Genomic DNA, 17942 nt, shown 5'->3' with positions numbered 1-17942 from the left:
CAGTCCTACCTAAAAGCAAAAGAACTAATTGCTTGCTGGAAGACTGTACTTCAAAAGCAAATCTGGCACAAGTAAAGAGCACAGTGATTTAGAAACATCTTTGTTACATTTTAAGGCAGCACTGACTTTTAGGTTTAAAACACAGGGCTAGTTTTAAGCATCATGCCATTACCTTCCATCATAAATGTCTTCCTTACGATTGCTAAAATAACCCAAATTTTGAAATGCCCTTAGATCCCAAAGGAGACAAACATTTTATTTATAGTGGATCAAAAGATTTATTAGACTAATTTAGGCAGGTTCTTTTAGTTCATTATACCCACAAGGAATGAAACAGACTAACCCAACATTCAGTTTAACAGGACAGACATCTGTCCTGACACACAAAAATCTCTGGGAAAGCTCATTTCACTTGAAGCAATGACTTGCTGTTGTGACAGGGGGACTGCCCTGGTCAGCCACGAAACAGGGTGACAGACAGCAGAGCAGAACAGGGACAGCAGGAACCCCAGGGGCAGAGATGCATCAGCTTTAATTTAAGACCCAACTTCAAAAAACCATTTCAGTTAACTAGGGATTTCACTGCTTCCCAAGCAAAACTAGAGAATGCAATGCTATTGTGTCAATTGAGCCTTTTTAGGTTCACTACTGTAAAATACTGCAATCAAGACCCTCCCACATCCCTTCCCCCCCCCACCCCCCAAAAATAAAAGGAAATTTAGGTGAAAAATCATGGAAGAAAAAAAAAAAAGCTGTTCAAATAATTATGTTTAATTGTGCTGATTTTGGCTAAGACAGAGTTATTCTTTTTCTTAGTAGCTGGTATGGGGCTGTGTTTTGGATTTCTGATAAAAACAGTGTTAATAACAGAGGTATGTTTTTGTATTGCTAAGCAGTGCTTAAACAGTCCATGTCTTTGCTGCTTGCCACCCCAACCCACCAGCAAAGCAGGCTGGGGGTGCACAAGGAACTGGAAGGGGACACAATCAGAAGAGCTGATCTCAAGTTACAAAAGGGATGTCCCACACCATATGGCATCACACTCAATATATAAATGGTTACGACCATCAACTAAAGCAAAGGGAAAGAGATGCTAGCCTTTAAACTCTTATTGTCACTTTTGGCCTCTGGGCTCTACAGGGAAACTATTAAATCACTTTTTTTTCCTGTTTTTGATCTATTCTGCTTCATTTCTCTATTATGAAAAGCACTACATTGTACTGCAGAGAAGGAAAGAGAGAGACTACAGCAAGAAGCCCACGATGGAAAAAAAAGCACAAAAGTGCAACTTCAAGGTAAAAATAGTGAGAAAATTCTGAATTAGTTGCACTCCTTCCATTTTTCTTCTAGCAGAGAAATGGAAACATTTATTCCTCTGAAATAAGCAAAAAGGTAAATACGTTCAGTCTACAAAAGCATGATTTATTTCTTTTGTTTATGCATGTATAATGAAAAGAGTATCTATCATGTTCTTATAACAAAGCCATTTTGCAATTTAATTCCAGTTTTTATACCAGCTGAACCAAAAAAAACATTTGCATCTCTAAGAGTAAACTTTATAATATAGCACGTATCTGCTAACCACACTTCAAATCAAATAGTTTGGAATTGCTGCACCACAGGATTAACAAAATAAAGAGTAATACAAATCTACCTTCAAGTACTTCAAATGTATTATTTCAGGTTACAGTGTTTCAGTAATTTATACTGGAACGGCGTTTGGCAAAATTTGATTTGCCATTTATCCAAAAGGACTGGTCTCAGTAAGAAGCTTTAATTACTACACTACCTTTCTCACCTTATACTTTTTGTAATTGTATGAATTTATTTATAATGAAGAATAAAATTTTAATAAATTAATTCCCTAGAGGATTTTCCTTTTAAACAGCAGCTAACAACTGTATGCCTATAAATAATTACTTGCAGAATTGTGTATCTGCCATCTCCTTTCCCTTCCAAGGTCTTTGATTTTCTCCCCAAGTGAACTCAACAATAGAAGGACTAATCCACATTAAGGTTTATTGTTACAGGTTTGAGGGCAATAGTCAAGGTCCAGAATAGAATGTTAAACATTCAAGTAGTCTTCTCTTTACAACTACTTGATCACATTTGAAAAAGCCTCCAAAATACAAACCACAAATTACAATACTCTCATTAATTATTTTGTCACATGTAAGACACGTGGGACCACGGTACTCCCACCATCCAGATAAACTGGGGTGAACATCACCAAAAGTAAAACACAGGGTTTCAGTTCAGGCTACTTTCAAAATAGAATCAATAAAACATATCATTAGACTACAGACAATCTAAAAATCACCTGCTCACCAATCAATAGCTGGTATTGGCCACAAATACTTATTTTTTTAAAGAATCAAATGTAGAGTTTCTTAAAAATTTATCACAATGCAGTTTCACTGATAAAGCATGATAAATACAACTTCAAGACTTCAAGCCTTACCTTTAAAGTTAAATCCTTAGCAAACATCAAGAAATTTCTTCAAAATCATTACGCTACATAATATTTTGTCTATTTCACTAGTCCACTCCAAATTTTCTATTTACGAGCCTCAAATGTATGCGCCACAATCCCTTAATTCTATTCCAGCAGACATCTTTAAACAGTCACAACTATTTTAAATTTTCATATTCTGTTATGAGACTCTGCTATCACAGTCTTAAGATATGCAAATGTATCCCAGTGAAAAAACTCAGGTGTCCATTTGTATAGTTCCTGCAATTTTATTAGACTCAATGGGGCAGCCACAAACACTGTTAGCTTTCTCTAAGAAATTACATTTTATTCTAAATTGTGAAAACAGATGTCTACTACTGATCTTCTGAATATACTATTTTATTAAGAAATGAAAGACATTGAAGCTATCATAAAATGGCAATAAAGTTTTGAAACTCTAAGAGTAGAGTCACCTGTCAAAGATATACGCACCAAAACCTTCATAATCAAACTAAATAAAGAAACTTTATCTATCTGGCAAAATGGCAAATGTTTCTGGCAATATAATAGTTTTTACTCTCTGTCATCTAGTTTATATGGCAGATTTAAAAGGAAAAAAATGAAATCATGCTATTCACTAAGCCAGAAAACTGCTTTTAACTAAATTACTTAGGGAAAGAATAAAAGTAATACTTTCGTAACTTATGCTATTAGCATTGCCCTGCATACATATTGTATTGCTGATGGTATTATTAATTCCATAGTTAGATAATCCTTCATTAGCGAATTAAATTCAGTGGTGAATTTATTAACCAACATCTCCCTGACCATTTAAAGTATTTTGAATGACAGCCTATTAAATGTTAGCAGATTTTGCAATGTACTACAGTTTGCAAAATTAAATTAATGTAGTATCTTCCATTTATACAGACTCCTCACTAAGAACTCCCAATTCATTTTGAATGCCTAAATTATAGCATGACCATAATATTTTCTATTCAGAAGTAATAACTCCTGCAAGGACTTATTTTGTATGGTACTGAGCATCCTTAATCCCTTTTCATGTGAGAAAGGAAACAGAAATCAAAGATTGCAGAAGCACTCAGAACCTCCCAGGGTTAATCTACAGATTCACTTTCAAACCCATGCCTCACACTTAAGAAAGCATTAAGACTTGAAACTTTTTTTTATTGCTATGTTATGAAAAATGTCTTTACTGACTTATTGTTATATAGACATAGTTTAGGCATTTCTATAACAAAGAACTGCCTGGGCTCTCTCAGTTGCTATGCAGTATTTCTTCAGAGTTTGTTTTACTCTTGAAAATATAGTAAGAAACCAGATGATAACACCAAACCTCATTATAACAAAATACAACAGCCATACATGTTTTTGTATCAATATATTTATATACACCTCTATATGCACCATATATATATATATATATATATATATATATATACACACCTATGATTGATCACTTCTTTGCAAGCTTATTCCATCTGTCACTCATTAGAGGAATCTTTGATTAAACTTGAATTAAAAGTTTCCTATGTCATTGCTACTTCGTAATTAAACCATCTTTGACAGTACTTCTCTTGCTGCTACTCGTCAGTTTCATCAACTCAATAGTTAAAAATACACAGAGTAGTGAACAGAATCCCTGAAATACAAATTTTATCTTGTTATTCATACCAAATTACTGTCTTTTTCAGCAGACTTGTGTCATCTGTCAAGCTTTTGAAATAAACAAATTCATTTTTCTCTCTGTTAAAAAAAAGGGTATGTTCTTTAAATCCTGATATTTACTTGCGCATTCCACACAGAACTAAAAAGAATATATTTCAGTGATCAAAATGTTGGTGCTTACAAGACAACAGCAGAATTTTCAGTTCAGGGAAATCTTCCAATTTTTTTCTATTACATTGAATTCCACACTTCTAACAATGCTTGAAGCATGTTAAGACAAAGCTTACAGTGAATTCTAGTCAGTGAAACAAAACTGAGCTGCTCAATATCTGAGTGAAGACAGTCTTAAGTTCTAGCATTCCTAGCAAGTCGATTTGTACAACAATAAGAAACAGACTGGGCAATTTGCTTTTTAATTTGTGGCTCAAGACGTGGATTTAAATTAGGTATTGATTGACAAAATACATTGCAAAATGACCAAAGAATTCTAAATTATCTAATCCATTTTTCAGACAGTGAGGAAAAATTGGGGAGACAAAAGTCAACATCACATAAAAATGAAAAGAGAGACTTGAACACCACAACATAGTCCCTTTTGTGTTCATATTGCACAATGCACTTCAAATACAAAATTCATAGCAAAAAATTCTGTTACGGGAAAACACAGCCTGTATGACTTACATCCTCAATGGAGTTTAAAGTACCAGTGAATGCAAGAATACTTCCATTTGTATCAGGAATTCAAATCCTACTGATGATACATGAAAAGGCTCAGTTATTTATTTATTGATTTATCACTCAGCAGCCTTTTGACTTCAAAAGATACAACAAAAATCCAACAAATAAAACTAAGTACTCACCTCCTCTCTTAGGAATTTATCTAAATAAAACCTGCATTTGTAAGCTTAAATGTAGGAAGTACTCAATTTGATAGCTGTCTGTACAAGCACATGCAGTGTATCAGTACATGGAAATACATTACTTTTTCTTTATCCAGTGTACATGGCATAATCGTAAGGGGACAAAATTTTAATTATATAAGAAATCCTAAGTTTGCCACATTAATTCTTCAGAGGCTGATACTGCAAGCTTAAAAACAAACCTTTAAGGATACTGGCACTGTTTCATTCTGCATGCTTTACACCATGTGAGAACATATAGATCAACAACCATAATACCCATATACACACACAAATTAAGATGAGTTACAAATTAACATTCTACAACAACACTAGAGTAGATACAGAAGGATGGAACACATCTCCTGTGAGGAAACACTGAGCACATCATGGCTGTTCAGCCTAGACAAAGGAAGCCTCCAGGGAGACCTCACTGAAGCCTTTTAGTACTTAGAGGGGACTTGTAAGAAAGATGGGGACAAACATTTGAGCAGGGCCTGTTGCAACAGGACAAGAAGTGGCGGTTTTAAATTAGAAGAGGGTAGGTTCAGAGTAAACATAAGGAAGAAATTTTTTACAATGAAGCTAGTGAAACACTGAAACAGATTGCCAAGAGTGGTAGTGGACATGAAACACCCAAGATCAGGACATCTGAGCAACCTGATCTAGTTGAAGATGTCCCTGCTCATTGCAGGATGGTTGGACCAGATGACTGTCAAAGGCTCCCTTCAACCCAACCTTTCTATGATAAAAAAAGAGAGATCATGGCATGAAAAGAAGCAGAGGGAATATTTAACTTTCCTTTTACCTAGCAATTGCTGCCCACAAACATTGCAGTTGATTACTTCACTGAAGCCCTTCTATGTCCTGTTTGAACTGGTAGATGCCCTTGATCCCTCCCTAACAACACATATGGCCAATGTGTACTTTCTTCAGAAGGATCCAAGTACGTTTTAGTGCATCAACCAGCTGCTACAGTGTGTGATTAGTTTTGTATGTGGTTACACGTTTTTATTTTTTTTACTTACATGCCCTCTCTCACAGGATAATCAAAACAAGGTATTACAAAAACCTTTCACCCCAGTGTCCTCACCACCCTAAAAAACCACACTGCCTTACACTCAAACATCAAATGAACAGGGTATCAAGATAAAGCCATTCTTCACTTTCATTCTTGGTTGGCCTGGGTGAAAGTTAAACTTCTGAAAGGAAAAGAGACTTGATGGGATCTTCCTACTTTGGTCACCTTATTTCTCTGAAGACTGCTGTACCTGAATTTACATTTTCCCAGAATTCTTCCTAGCAAAAGGAAAACTAGGAGTTTTATCTACTGTCTTCACCTTCTGGTAGGCAAGTGACCACCACTGCATTCCTAATGCACAACTTCAAATACAAATGAGTGAAGTGGCGTGGCATATTTGGCTTGAGAGAAATCAAACAGAATCATTTTAATGACATTTCAAACAAGCTACTGTAATGATCCTTCTCTTAGTGCTTTTATTTTTTATGTCTCTTTCCCTAGATTAGAGGGTTTTGTTCTTGAACTGAAAGTTATCTATTGTAGGATACTATATAACAATTTTAAAACTACTGATAAATAACCTTCCCTTCCCTAGAGTCTCTAGTAAAAATCCAGGAGACTGCATGGACCAAGATTAACTAAAAATAGGACTCTGAATATGCTCCTAGGTGTACATGGCAGCTTTGAAAGTAACCTCAATAATAGAAACAAATAAATAAACACATACATGCACTCACTCTTCATCTTCTGCTTGCATCCCTTCTCTGCCACATCAAGGAGGCACGCATGAGTGGACCATGCTCATGCCTATACAGAAAAGACAGCAAGAAAAAACCCTTCCACTTACTTGGTGTTAATTCTGGGTTTCCTTTTAAGTTCATCATCTTTGGAATTGAAGGTCCATATATGTCTGCATCAAGCAAACCAACTTCTTTTGCCTGTGAAAGTAAAAATGAAAAAGAAAAGAAGTGAAAAGAAGTAATTGTCAAAATGTCCTCCTGTCTGTATTATTAGCTGAACAAAATTTCAGTGCTGTTTAAAGAAATAAAAATAAGACCTTGATTTGAGACATCAGTTATCACTGTTTCCTTTCTCTCTAAATAGCAACTGAAGAATGAAACATAACAAAGACTACAAGTTGGGTCAGCTGACTTGACAAGAGCTAGATTCTCCACACAGAGAATCCCTACTTGTACAGTTTCTTACTTAAATTGTAGACCACAGACTTTATATGAAGCATTATAACCAACATTCTCTCTATTCCATGCACTTTTATACAAAACTGACACCTTAACATTTTAAACAAGGTATCAAATTTAATTGTTAGAAAAAATTTTGAAAAATTAAAAAAAAACACACCCACAAACAAAAAACCAAAAAAAGAAAAAACAGGAGGTTTGTAAATCTATGCAAATGAATGCAATTTAAATCATACTAGTGATTAGAAAGAATGTGAAAAACATAAAAAACATATTTTTATCTTTAAGTGGCCAGAGTACACTTTTGCAGACATCTTGAAGAGACTGAATGCAAGTCTCTGAAGCTAGTTAAGCAGGCATAACATTTTAATCAAATACATTTACACAAAAGTATGCTAAAAATGGGCTTATTCTACATATGGTACATTGGGCAATAAACTTTAAATAAAAATTATTTCAACTATGTAGTCTAGACTTACAAAACTCCTTTCTATATTCTTTTTTTAATAGACATACATACATATTTTGTGGAAAATAAACTATTTTTCTACAGATGGCAAGACATAGCACCAATTGCTAAGTTCTGCAAATTAAGTAGTAAAGAGCACGCCCTTTAAAGTGCTGAATGTCAAGTTTCTCTAATATAGAAAGCTAACTGTATTCAACATTTTGCAAAATTGCAAACAAGTATGTTTAAGAGCTTGTTTGAAAGGTTAAAGTAGCAAGAGGAGCTTTTCCAACAAAGTCAAATCAGACTTCCACTGTCAGGGTTTCAAAGTGTGTACTTCATTTTTTGGGTGATGCTTTCCTAATTTGGTATCTTATATTAAGTCATTTTGCTATCACAATTTTGATGGGAAAGACAAAGATAAGTTAAGAAAAAGCATTATCATACTTGACCTACTATGTACTTTAAAAAATAAGTTTTTACTGCAAAAATCAACCAAATTTTGATTCAGTTATTCAATATATTTTTTATTAGCAAAACAGAGCAAAGTATATATAATTATATGGATTACTTAATGTAGATGTTTTAAACACTTTCTTTATGATGTCTTGTGAAAACTATTAGAGAAACGTTCAGGAGTTACTGTAACAAATTCTTCTTCTTGCCTTGTTGAAAGCTGCAATTCCAAAAACATTTAAAAGACCCATATTTATGTTAGACTCTAAAGACAGAAAACAAACTACTAAAGCTTCTTTGTTCTTGTACAAATACATATTTTAACAGCTTAGAAAGATTCATGATTCAGTCCCTGTGTCAGCAGCTAATCAAACCCATCAAAACATCATCTACAGTCTGTTCCACCTAATTCCTTCCCAAATGACAGCAAGTAATTACTAAAAAACCCACACAGTGTGTTAAACCTGATGACATACTTCCCCTGAATTTCCTGAGGATTTTCCCCCTCATGCAAGGACTCTGACTGCAATGATCTCACAACTCACCAGAGTTTCACTTTTAGACCAAAGGGACTAAAGATTTAAGATGACCTAAATTAATTAGAATGACTTTCTGACCTTCTAGTCACACACAATCAGGTATTCACCACGACAGGCCACTCATTCCTAGGAGTCAGCAGCACTGCACCTTCTGTATCTGTATCTGTATTACACAAGCTAAGTGTACAAAATTTCCTGGACGAAAGAATAAATAGGTCCACACTGGAGAAGAACATCCTATAGGACTTTACAAATTCAGCTACTACTTTAAATTACCAAGCTAATACAATAAACCTGACCATTTCTCTAAAAAACTTACACACTTCTTCAAAAGTAAGAAAAGTGCCTGTTTCTGACATGCACTGCTTTTCATGGATATGGATATCAATAAAATTGTTCAATAAAATTGTTGTCTTCAAGAAGAAGACAAGACAGATTCTCAAGTTTCTACGATCCATGTTAACAAAAGCACAAGTGTTCCTGTAAGCCTGGTGCTTTCTACAGGATTATAGGAAAAAGGTCTTTCAGAAATCTTTAAATCACTGACAAAACCTCACTAAAGATAGCCTAAGGCATGTTTTTTTTTTTCCTTACCAAGCAATTCAACATGGTAGGTAAGTAGAGCTCACTATGCCTAGAAGCAGCAGCTTATACAGAAAGCATTGGCCCAATAAGCTATGGTTTTCTTTCTCCCAAATATCCCTGCTTTTGCAGTATGTAAACATCCCCAGAATGCCAATAACCCTTTACTCAAGGTTTAATTATCTCAGAAAAGTATTATGGCAGCTACCAAGGGATTTTTTAAGACATGCACAGTACAGTCCAGATCATTTCTTCCAGCATTTACAATGTTTTAAATACCCAAGAGAAGAAATAATATGCACACACCTGGATGCTACCACATGAAACTGTTAATCAGAATTACCAGATACTTCTCATGCTGTGTGAAATATAATCCAGATGCATGAGTTACAATAATGAAAAAATTAAACTAGGTTTTAATAAATTGTTTTTCCCCCCCATACAACCTAACCTCATATAAAACAGCACATCTTTCAAAGCATTGTATTAAAACAAATCCTAAGAAAACAACATAACATCACACAAGGTAAAGAAAACCATCTGGGCAGAAGGAATAGATTATGGAGAATCAAAAGCACAACCAAAAAGGCAACTTGGAAAAAAAGGAGGAGGGAAAAAAGCTCTAAGATTCCTCTTATGTCCTCTGACATTGTTTTGATATACATATACTTTTCATACCCACGGTGCATCTTTTTATTCTTAAATAATACTCATTACACAGACAGAAATGCAATACTTGAAGCACACCCAAGCACACAGAAGTCCCCCTGCTACTTTTTAGTGTTTTTCAGAGAGCAGCACACACCACTGCTATAGCCTCCCTTGGCACTCTGGCAGGAAAAGGACTCAGAAAGCGCAACTCCACCATCTCCTCATGGCTGTATTTTCTCCTTATAAATATATTTCTCTCCTGTGCTAATAAACAAACAGCATTCCATCCCTCCAGATGGCATAGCAATAACCAAGTTCAAAAGAGCTGTTCTCAAGTTAACATTTGTCCTTTTCCTTTCACCTGCCCAGCTGTGAAAGAAAGTTTGAATCAATCTTCAAGTTTACTACACTTGGAAAATATTTTCTAGAGACCTTAGTTTTGGCTGCTTTACTTCAAGTTCTGCAGCTTAAGCACTAAAAACACAAGTGACAATGTAACCATTCCCATTTGATTTAATCACGGTCACTGGAAGCTACTTTGAAAAAATATACAAAAACATGCAGTATCATTGATCTCTTCATGCAGCATAAGATCCTTATCAAAATGCCATCAGGCAGAGACCATGAAATCAAAAATAAATATATTGTCAGCACATGAAAATACAGAAGTACTCCTATGTCAGCAAAAGCTCTACTTAAAAACTCACAAACATTTACCCTCTTATCAACACTTTTAAGGTTCCCCCACTGTAGGTAAACAGTCTCTAGCACAGGCTAACTACTGCTAGGATTTCCTATTTCTGCAGTACTGGTACTATCATGGTCTCATCTGATCACTGGTGACCTCAAGAACATAAAAAAATTTTACAGAATAAAGAACTATAAGTACTCTTCATCTTCTACTTTTATATGATTGACTAAGTAATTCTTTCTACTTCACTATCATTAATCTTCTCAGCAAAATTTTAACCTGCCCATTAGACCTCTCTAAAGATTTCTGACAAACATTCTTCATGAGGTACTATAAGTTACATAACCACTGCAGCTCTTAACCCATTAAAAATACAGTGAAGTTTTCATTCTAATTCAGAAACTTCTCTCACCTACATGAAGAAGCAAAAACTAGTTTTTACAGTTACCAGGTACAGATTCTGTATTTACAAGAAAACCAAATGCTACATCAATAGACAAAGAAGATATTCTTGCAGATATCCCTGAGAGATGAGACTTCTACAGCTTCTTTTTGTGCAGTGTACAAATTACAGGCACAGATAACCTCACTAAAAAGATCCTTCCCTTTACCTTCTTCGGCAAGATTCTCTACATAATTTAATTTCAGCTTAGTTCTTGAACCTGGCCACTGCTTGTGAGTAATAGAGATTTGGAAGAGAGCAGTATTCTAAATTAATGATTTTCAAGCTCTGAATTTAGCTGTAATTCTTTTGGGGGAAAAGAACTGGAATGAAGTTGTTGAAGGCCAAAGTCCTGGCAGACAGAGGTCATGTAAAAAACTAATAAATTTTGCCTCCTTTTCTTTTCCTTATGCAGATTAGAAAGTATTGAATTGCTATTATGCTTGTTCTCTCAGGCAAATGTTACTGTACATAATCCTTGTTCAGGTGGCATAAATTAATGCTAATGAGAAAATGATCCATATCTTTCCTCCTCTTAGCCCTTTGAGGAGATCCTTAAGAACTGTTGTGTCCCTCCCTACACTTTCTATATGTAGGTTCCCTTTTCTGTTTTTCAGGGAATATTGACTACGAAATCAATTAGATTTTTCAGTAACCAATTTTCAACCAAATGCAACCAATTTCATTCACACATTACAAAGGACCCCTCCACACAATTCTGTGTGCAGTGGAGAATCCAGTGATATCACTTTTTTAAAAGTTGCCAAATGTTTTATTGAGGAACAGACCTAATTAAAGACTAATAAAATGAACAGTTCACAAAAACCTTCTATAAATAGCTGTTAATCAACACAGCCTGTGTTACTGCTAAACATCCAAAGACTCTTTGACAGCATTAATTTTGTTTTTGCTCATATTTTCTGAGACTTTTCCCCATGCTTGGTAGTGTATATGTATTCCCACCGGATGCTAGTAGATCATATTTTACTTTGAAGTCAACTCTGCCAACCACCAGAACTCCCTGGTGTTTAGCCTGGGAGGGATAAAGGCACAGGTTAATGAGCTGTTATTGTTCTATACAGTGAAGAATTTCCTACACCAGAAGTGCTGCAGTCCACTCCAGAGACAGAAATTCCAGCTTTGCTAAGTGAAGATGCCAGTTACTTTAAAGCTGGTTCTCCTAATCCACCACCAGGACTCTCAATTTACCCTTTTAATATCATTATAGACTTAGAGCTAATCCCAAAGTGCAAGCAGCAACACATAGGACAAAAGGGAACTTCAAAATCAGGATAGGCTATGGATTCCTCATTTGACATACTGACACAATGAATAGCCATCATTTAATCCTTAATTCTCTAACTCTTTCAGCTGCATGCTATTTAAGTGCCTAGCTGTAAATTGGATTAAAGCCAAAAACTCACCATTGCAGTTTCCTCACTCTATCCTAGAAATGCAAACTTGCTTTAAACACTCAATCTGCTGCTGGTTTAAAAGCATTTTTCCTTTATGTCAAGTGTTTTCAATTTTCTGCCAGCCACAGGATTCTCCAGCACTTCTTTTCCACAACAGGCTGCACTAGCTCCTACTCAATGTTCTTAACAATTGCATACCAGTAATTCAACCTTGTTCAGCCTTTCTGTACATTATCCATCCTGCTGAAGAAAAAAATTCAATATAGAACCATTTGGAAAATAAAATTACCAAAACAGAATCCCCAGCATTACCACATCTCTACAAGATGCCTCTCCACTTACACAGCATGTCAAATTATTACAAAAAAGGGTCCACCTTTCACATCAGTCTCTCTGTTATCTTTCAATTCCTTGAAGACTAAGGATATTTAACTTCAGGTATTTAACTTCAAAACAGACCAAAGAAAAAGGAAATTTTCTTCAAATTAAGCATATAGTTATCTAAGTAATATATTTTAGGAGGTCTATTTTAAAACATATTTTTAATTTTATTCATTTTTATTTGAAAAACAGCAAAATGTTTAAAGTTTTATTATCTCATTTTTTTCAATTGATCTAGAAGCTAAGTTATTGCAAATAAAGCAAATCAATTCTAACTGGCATCTCCAGCTTTATTGAAACTTTTCAACATTAAGAAACAAGCATGAAGACCTTAGCTACAGTGATTAAATTCTGATTTTCTATGCAACAGAGTTAAAGATGCCTAGAAATCAAACCCAAACAATTAGAAAAGCCGCACAGGAAGAGGACAAAACAAGTCAAAACTTGTCTTCATGCTACTATTACTCAGTGAAGGATCCCATTATTGTCTAAATTCTTCTAGATTTGTTTTCCCACACGGAATTTCTTTCTTACCAGCAAGAAATGTATATGCATTGTAAAGCCATCTATGAATGCAGCAGATATTAGCCTGGGGAGAAATTGTTTAATTACACAAGCCAAATATTAAAAAAAAAAAAAAAAAAAAAAAAAAAAAAAAAAAAAAAAAGAGAAGTAAGAAGTGACAATGTTCAAAATGTGTGGGTTTTGATTAAACACACGGTTTGAAGAAATTAAAATTAATTTTATTACCACAGTAGTGAGTTGACACGATGAGTCGTGTCCTATCTACACCATCACTATGCTGTCACTTATATATAGGCACGAGAATTAAACCTCTTCCCCGCCTGCGCTGATACCGGTCAGACCCCCACCCAGGCGAGATTTCTGCCTCGGGAGAAGAAGAGGCGCGGGGCGCGGGGACACGGCGGCAGCGGCGGGGGTGTACGGGGGGGGACACGGCGGCAGCGGCGGGGGTGTACGCGGGGGGACACGGCGGCAGCGGCGGGGGTGTACGGGCGGGGGACACGGCGGCGGCGGCGGGGGTGTACGGGGGGGGACACGGCGGCGGGGGTGTACGGGGGGGGACACGGCGGCGGGGGTGTACGGGGGGGGACACGGCGGCAGTGGCGGGGGTGTACGGGGGGGGACACGGCGGCAGTGGCGGGGGTGTACGGGGGGGGACACGGCGGCAGCGGCGGGGGTGTACGGGGGGGGACACGGCGGCGGCGGCGGGGGTGTACGGGGAGGGACACGGCGGCGGCGGCGGGGGTGTACGGGGAGGGACACGGCGGCGGCGGCGGGGGTGTACGGGGAGGGACACGGCGGCGGGGGTGTCCGGGGGGGGACACGGCGCGCCCCGCCCGCGGCCCGCGCGCCCCCTGCCGGCCCGCGGCCGCCATCCCCGCGCTGCGCAGCAACCGGGGGCTTGGCTGGGCCAAACAGGGAAATCCGCTCCCCCGCCTAAAAATCACCTTTCGTGCATCTCCCGTTTTGGTCCTGGCCTGCACCACCACCCAGTAACCCCCTGGAGCTACGCCAGAATACGGAAAACTGCTGCCTTTCACCACGTGCCCCCAGTACTGCAGGAGAAGCCACTTAGGAGTACACGCTAACTTGGCCCATATGGTTTTGCTTCCTCCTCCGTCCTTCACAACACAAAAAACATTTCATCCTATAGTGAAAATGTAAATCTTCCCGAAAGAAAAGGCGAGCCAAAGGAAATCTGACTGGGGAGCTTGCCTCATAGTGACAGCACAAGCATGCAGCCTCCCAACTGGATTTGTGCCATCCTTAGTCATGCACAGCTGGTGTTTGCTCACTAAAATACTCTGTTCATAAACAAGCAATCCCTACCCTATTATTGCTGCCATCTATTAATTCAACTTGTTTCTACTACAATAAATTGTCTCTGGCCAGGCAGCTTTCATAAATAGTCATTCTAGTCTGAATATGAATTGTCCTGGCACAAAACCCAAAAATTCTTCCCAAGTGCTCCTAGGGGAGCACAACTGACTGCTGGTACATCAAAAGAATGAAAAGAATCAGCTGTCAAACTAACCAAGCAATTATCAATATATCACAAGGGTAAAATTTTAAGTTATTTCTGAACACAAAAAGAACACGGTATAGATTTATAGGCCTTGGTACAGGCCCAAGAGCTTATATATTTCTTAACTAATCCATGTACAACAGGTAACCCAGGGAACAAAAAAAACTAATACTGCTAGGAAGGCATAAGAGGCTGCCCTGCTTGTCCTCCCTGGCTCTGAACCAAAAAACAAAACCAACCAACCAAAAAAACCAAAACAAAACAAAAAAAAAAAAAAATCCACCAAACCACTCTGTCTTGGACATGGTATCTAGGCATCTAAATGAACTTCTGTCTTGAATTATTTACTCTGTAACCATGAGGTAAAAATATGCAAAGCAGACTGAGCACCAGCATGCAAGACTTTGAACTCTCAAATTCTAATCCCAGCTCTGCCAACAGCACTGTGTGACCACGACAATGTCCAAGGCTCTGCTGATGGCTTAGTATTTCAGGCCATCACTACAATAACTGAAAAAGCTGCCATGTTAAAAAAAAAATTAAAATACATCAGTAGAAATAGTGGGGGCTTTGTTCAGTTTTTTAATGACAGAAAGTAGATTTTTAAAAGATGGAAGGATGTTTTCTTTTATCTAGAGGACAAAAAATCCTTTAAACTTTGACTGGTAATCTTCTAACTTATGATAGACCAAACAACAAGATGTCACAGCTGTTACTGAAAGCAGCAAGAATCTACTCTAATCCAATCTCCTCTTAGAGGAGTGCATCTTTCACAGATCTCACTCACAAGATAACAGTTGTTTTCAATAGTCTGTAACCTGTTTTATCTTAAAGAACACCGGTGACAAGCATAGAACTTGTAACACAGACTAATGAAGGAAGCACAGACCTTTATAGTCACGATGACCTATTTTCCTCCACAAGTCCTTTCTTTCCTCCTTTAAGCAGTACATCAAGTTCAAGATCAGTTTCTATCAATTTGTGTTTTGTTTATAAGAGACATAAGGGCAGTTAATGAAGTTGCAGGGGCCTCCTGAAGCTCTGATCTACTAACAATCATTAATGCTTCTTCTGAAAGAGACAAACTTACAATAGCAATGAAGGAAACAAAAACCACGGCAAGGTGAGGCACAATCAATAGTCACTAGATGTAAAATAAAGGCATCCATTGCTGCATACCTGAGGACAAAGAAATTCACTATAAAATACAGCAGGAGGCACCAATGGACTCTGAAAAACAACCTCCTCATTTATTTACTTCATTCACCATTACAAAACTGAAAGTTGCAATGATTTCTAGAATTCAGAGCACTGGACAGTTTCAGCCTGCAACAAGGTCACAGAGATTCTAATTTTAAAATCTTATTTCACAAAATTAATGAACTGAAATCAATGTGAGTACACAAATGAACAAACCAACAACTTCAAGCCCAAAGGTTAAACATAAACATGATGCATGCCATAATTATCTTAAGGAAAATAAACCATAGAAGAAAGAAATATATTAGCACATGAACCAACAAGACAGTTCTTTATTTATTCCACCTTAATTTCATACTTTCTAACTTGTAACTATATCAATGCACCATTTCACCACAGTAACAGCTTGCTAACAAGTTCACACAATTCACAGCTATTTCATCAATTTCAGTGGCTCTTCATTGATTAACATTCACCAGATGCTGGCCTCCAACTTCACACACCACCACATAATTGTAACATCAGAACTCCTAATAAAGGGCATAATCCCAAAACTTGTGTATGTCAGAATTACTAAGAGATAATTTATCTAAATATATTTTTAAATGCACAAAACTGCATGTTTGAGAAGTATCAGACACCATCTTAAAAGCACGTAAACTGCTACAGAAAGTTATTTGCAACTGGTTGAGATGGTACCCATGGAGCTACTCAACGACCATCCCACAGCACAGATCACACTGCAGACTGATTTTTTTTTTTTTTTTTGCAAAAGTATTAGAGCAAATGCCATGTTTTAAAGTTGATTAGAAGGAACCATTTAAGCAGTTTTGCTTTCAAGATGACAGATTTTTCTCTGAGATCCAATTATTCCAACAGCCTATTTAAAATACAGAATTAAAGACTGTGAAATAAGAAGATCAGATGCCATCACAAAGAGTACATATCTCATATAACAGCTTTAAACAGTCTTCTTATTAAACATGACTGAGTTTATGGAAATATTTTTAAATCTTTTACAAAATTCCTCCAGGAAGCTTGCAGATTGCATGTAGCCCTCACTCCTACCTGTTGTTTTTTGTTTTACTTGTCTTTTAGAACAAGAAGATGCTACATTTGCCTGATTAAAGTACTTGAGTACACCTGGTATTTCATGTTTTATGAGTACAAAGCCAGCATCATAAACCCTCCCATTGCAAAGGGGGCTTGCTTCTGAGTTTATCTGTGTGGCAATAATGTGCACAATGGAACTACTCCCAGTCTACAGCAGCAGGTGGACATAACAAACACCTGTGGTTTTTACTCTTGAATGGTTTCTACCATCTATTTATAGTCCAGGCAACAGTTTTAGTAATACCGAGCTGGCAAATCACTCAAAAAATTCTATTTCTAAGCTTTAGGAAAGATACATAGTTTCTGGGGTCTTTTGCCTTAGCTGTTTATAAAGTATTTTTGTACATAATTTCTCCAGAAATAGTAAATCTGTGGAGCTATTAAAAAAAATGTTTTGGACACTATTCAGCAAAAACTCCTATTTTTTTTCAAGTCAGTGTTCTGAAGCGATAGAACTATTTATTGTCTCCAACATGCAGAAGCATTCTCTATGACATCTATACATCCTTCCAGAATTGCCATTCAACTCAGTAAGACACCAGGGATAGACAGAGCCAAACCCAGAAGCAGGATGAGATCTACTAAGTTGCTCATGGTACTGATAAAATATAAACAAACTGACAGAAACTCAAAAGCCCACCAAAAACAAATTAGAAATTAACTAAATAAAAACATTAATTACATTAAATGTATGTGACTGCCCTCGGCAGT

The 17942-nt window shown here is 36.9% G+C and overlaps 1 protein-coding gene across 5 annotated transcripts in view; it reads right to left on the bottom strand.

Annotated features, from left to right (window-relative positions):
• The window catches only part of NUBPL (NUBP iron-sulfur cluster assembly factor, mitochondrial), a 156723-nt gene that overhangs the window by 133974 nt on the left and 4807 nt on the right, over positions 1 to 17942 (bottom strand). For all 5 annotated transcript variants that reach the window (XM_059849881.1, XM_059849884.1, XM_059849885.1 and 2 more), the window contains exon 4: positions 6912 to 7002. In XM_059849881.1, the coding sequence (XP_059705864.1) occupies positions 6912 to 7002 (91 nt within the window). The remainder of the gene's footprint in view (positions 1 to 6911; positions 7003 to 17942) is intronic.

Source organism: Haemorhous mexicanus, chromosome 6 (genome assembly GCF_027477595.1).
Source record: "Haemorhous mexicanus isolate bHaeMex1 chromosome 6, bHaeMex1.pri, whole genome shotgun sequence".
Classification (NCBI taxonomy): Eukaryota; Metazoa; Chordata; class Aves; order Passeriformes; family Fringillidae; genus Haemorhous; species Haemorhous mexicanus.
The sequence above is the reverse complement of the archived record's forward strand: the minus strand, read 5'-3'. Positions and strand labels throughout refer to the sequence as shown.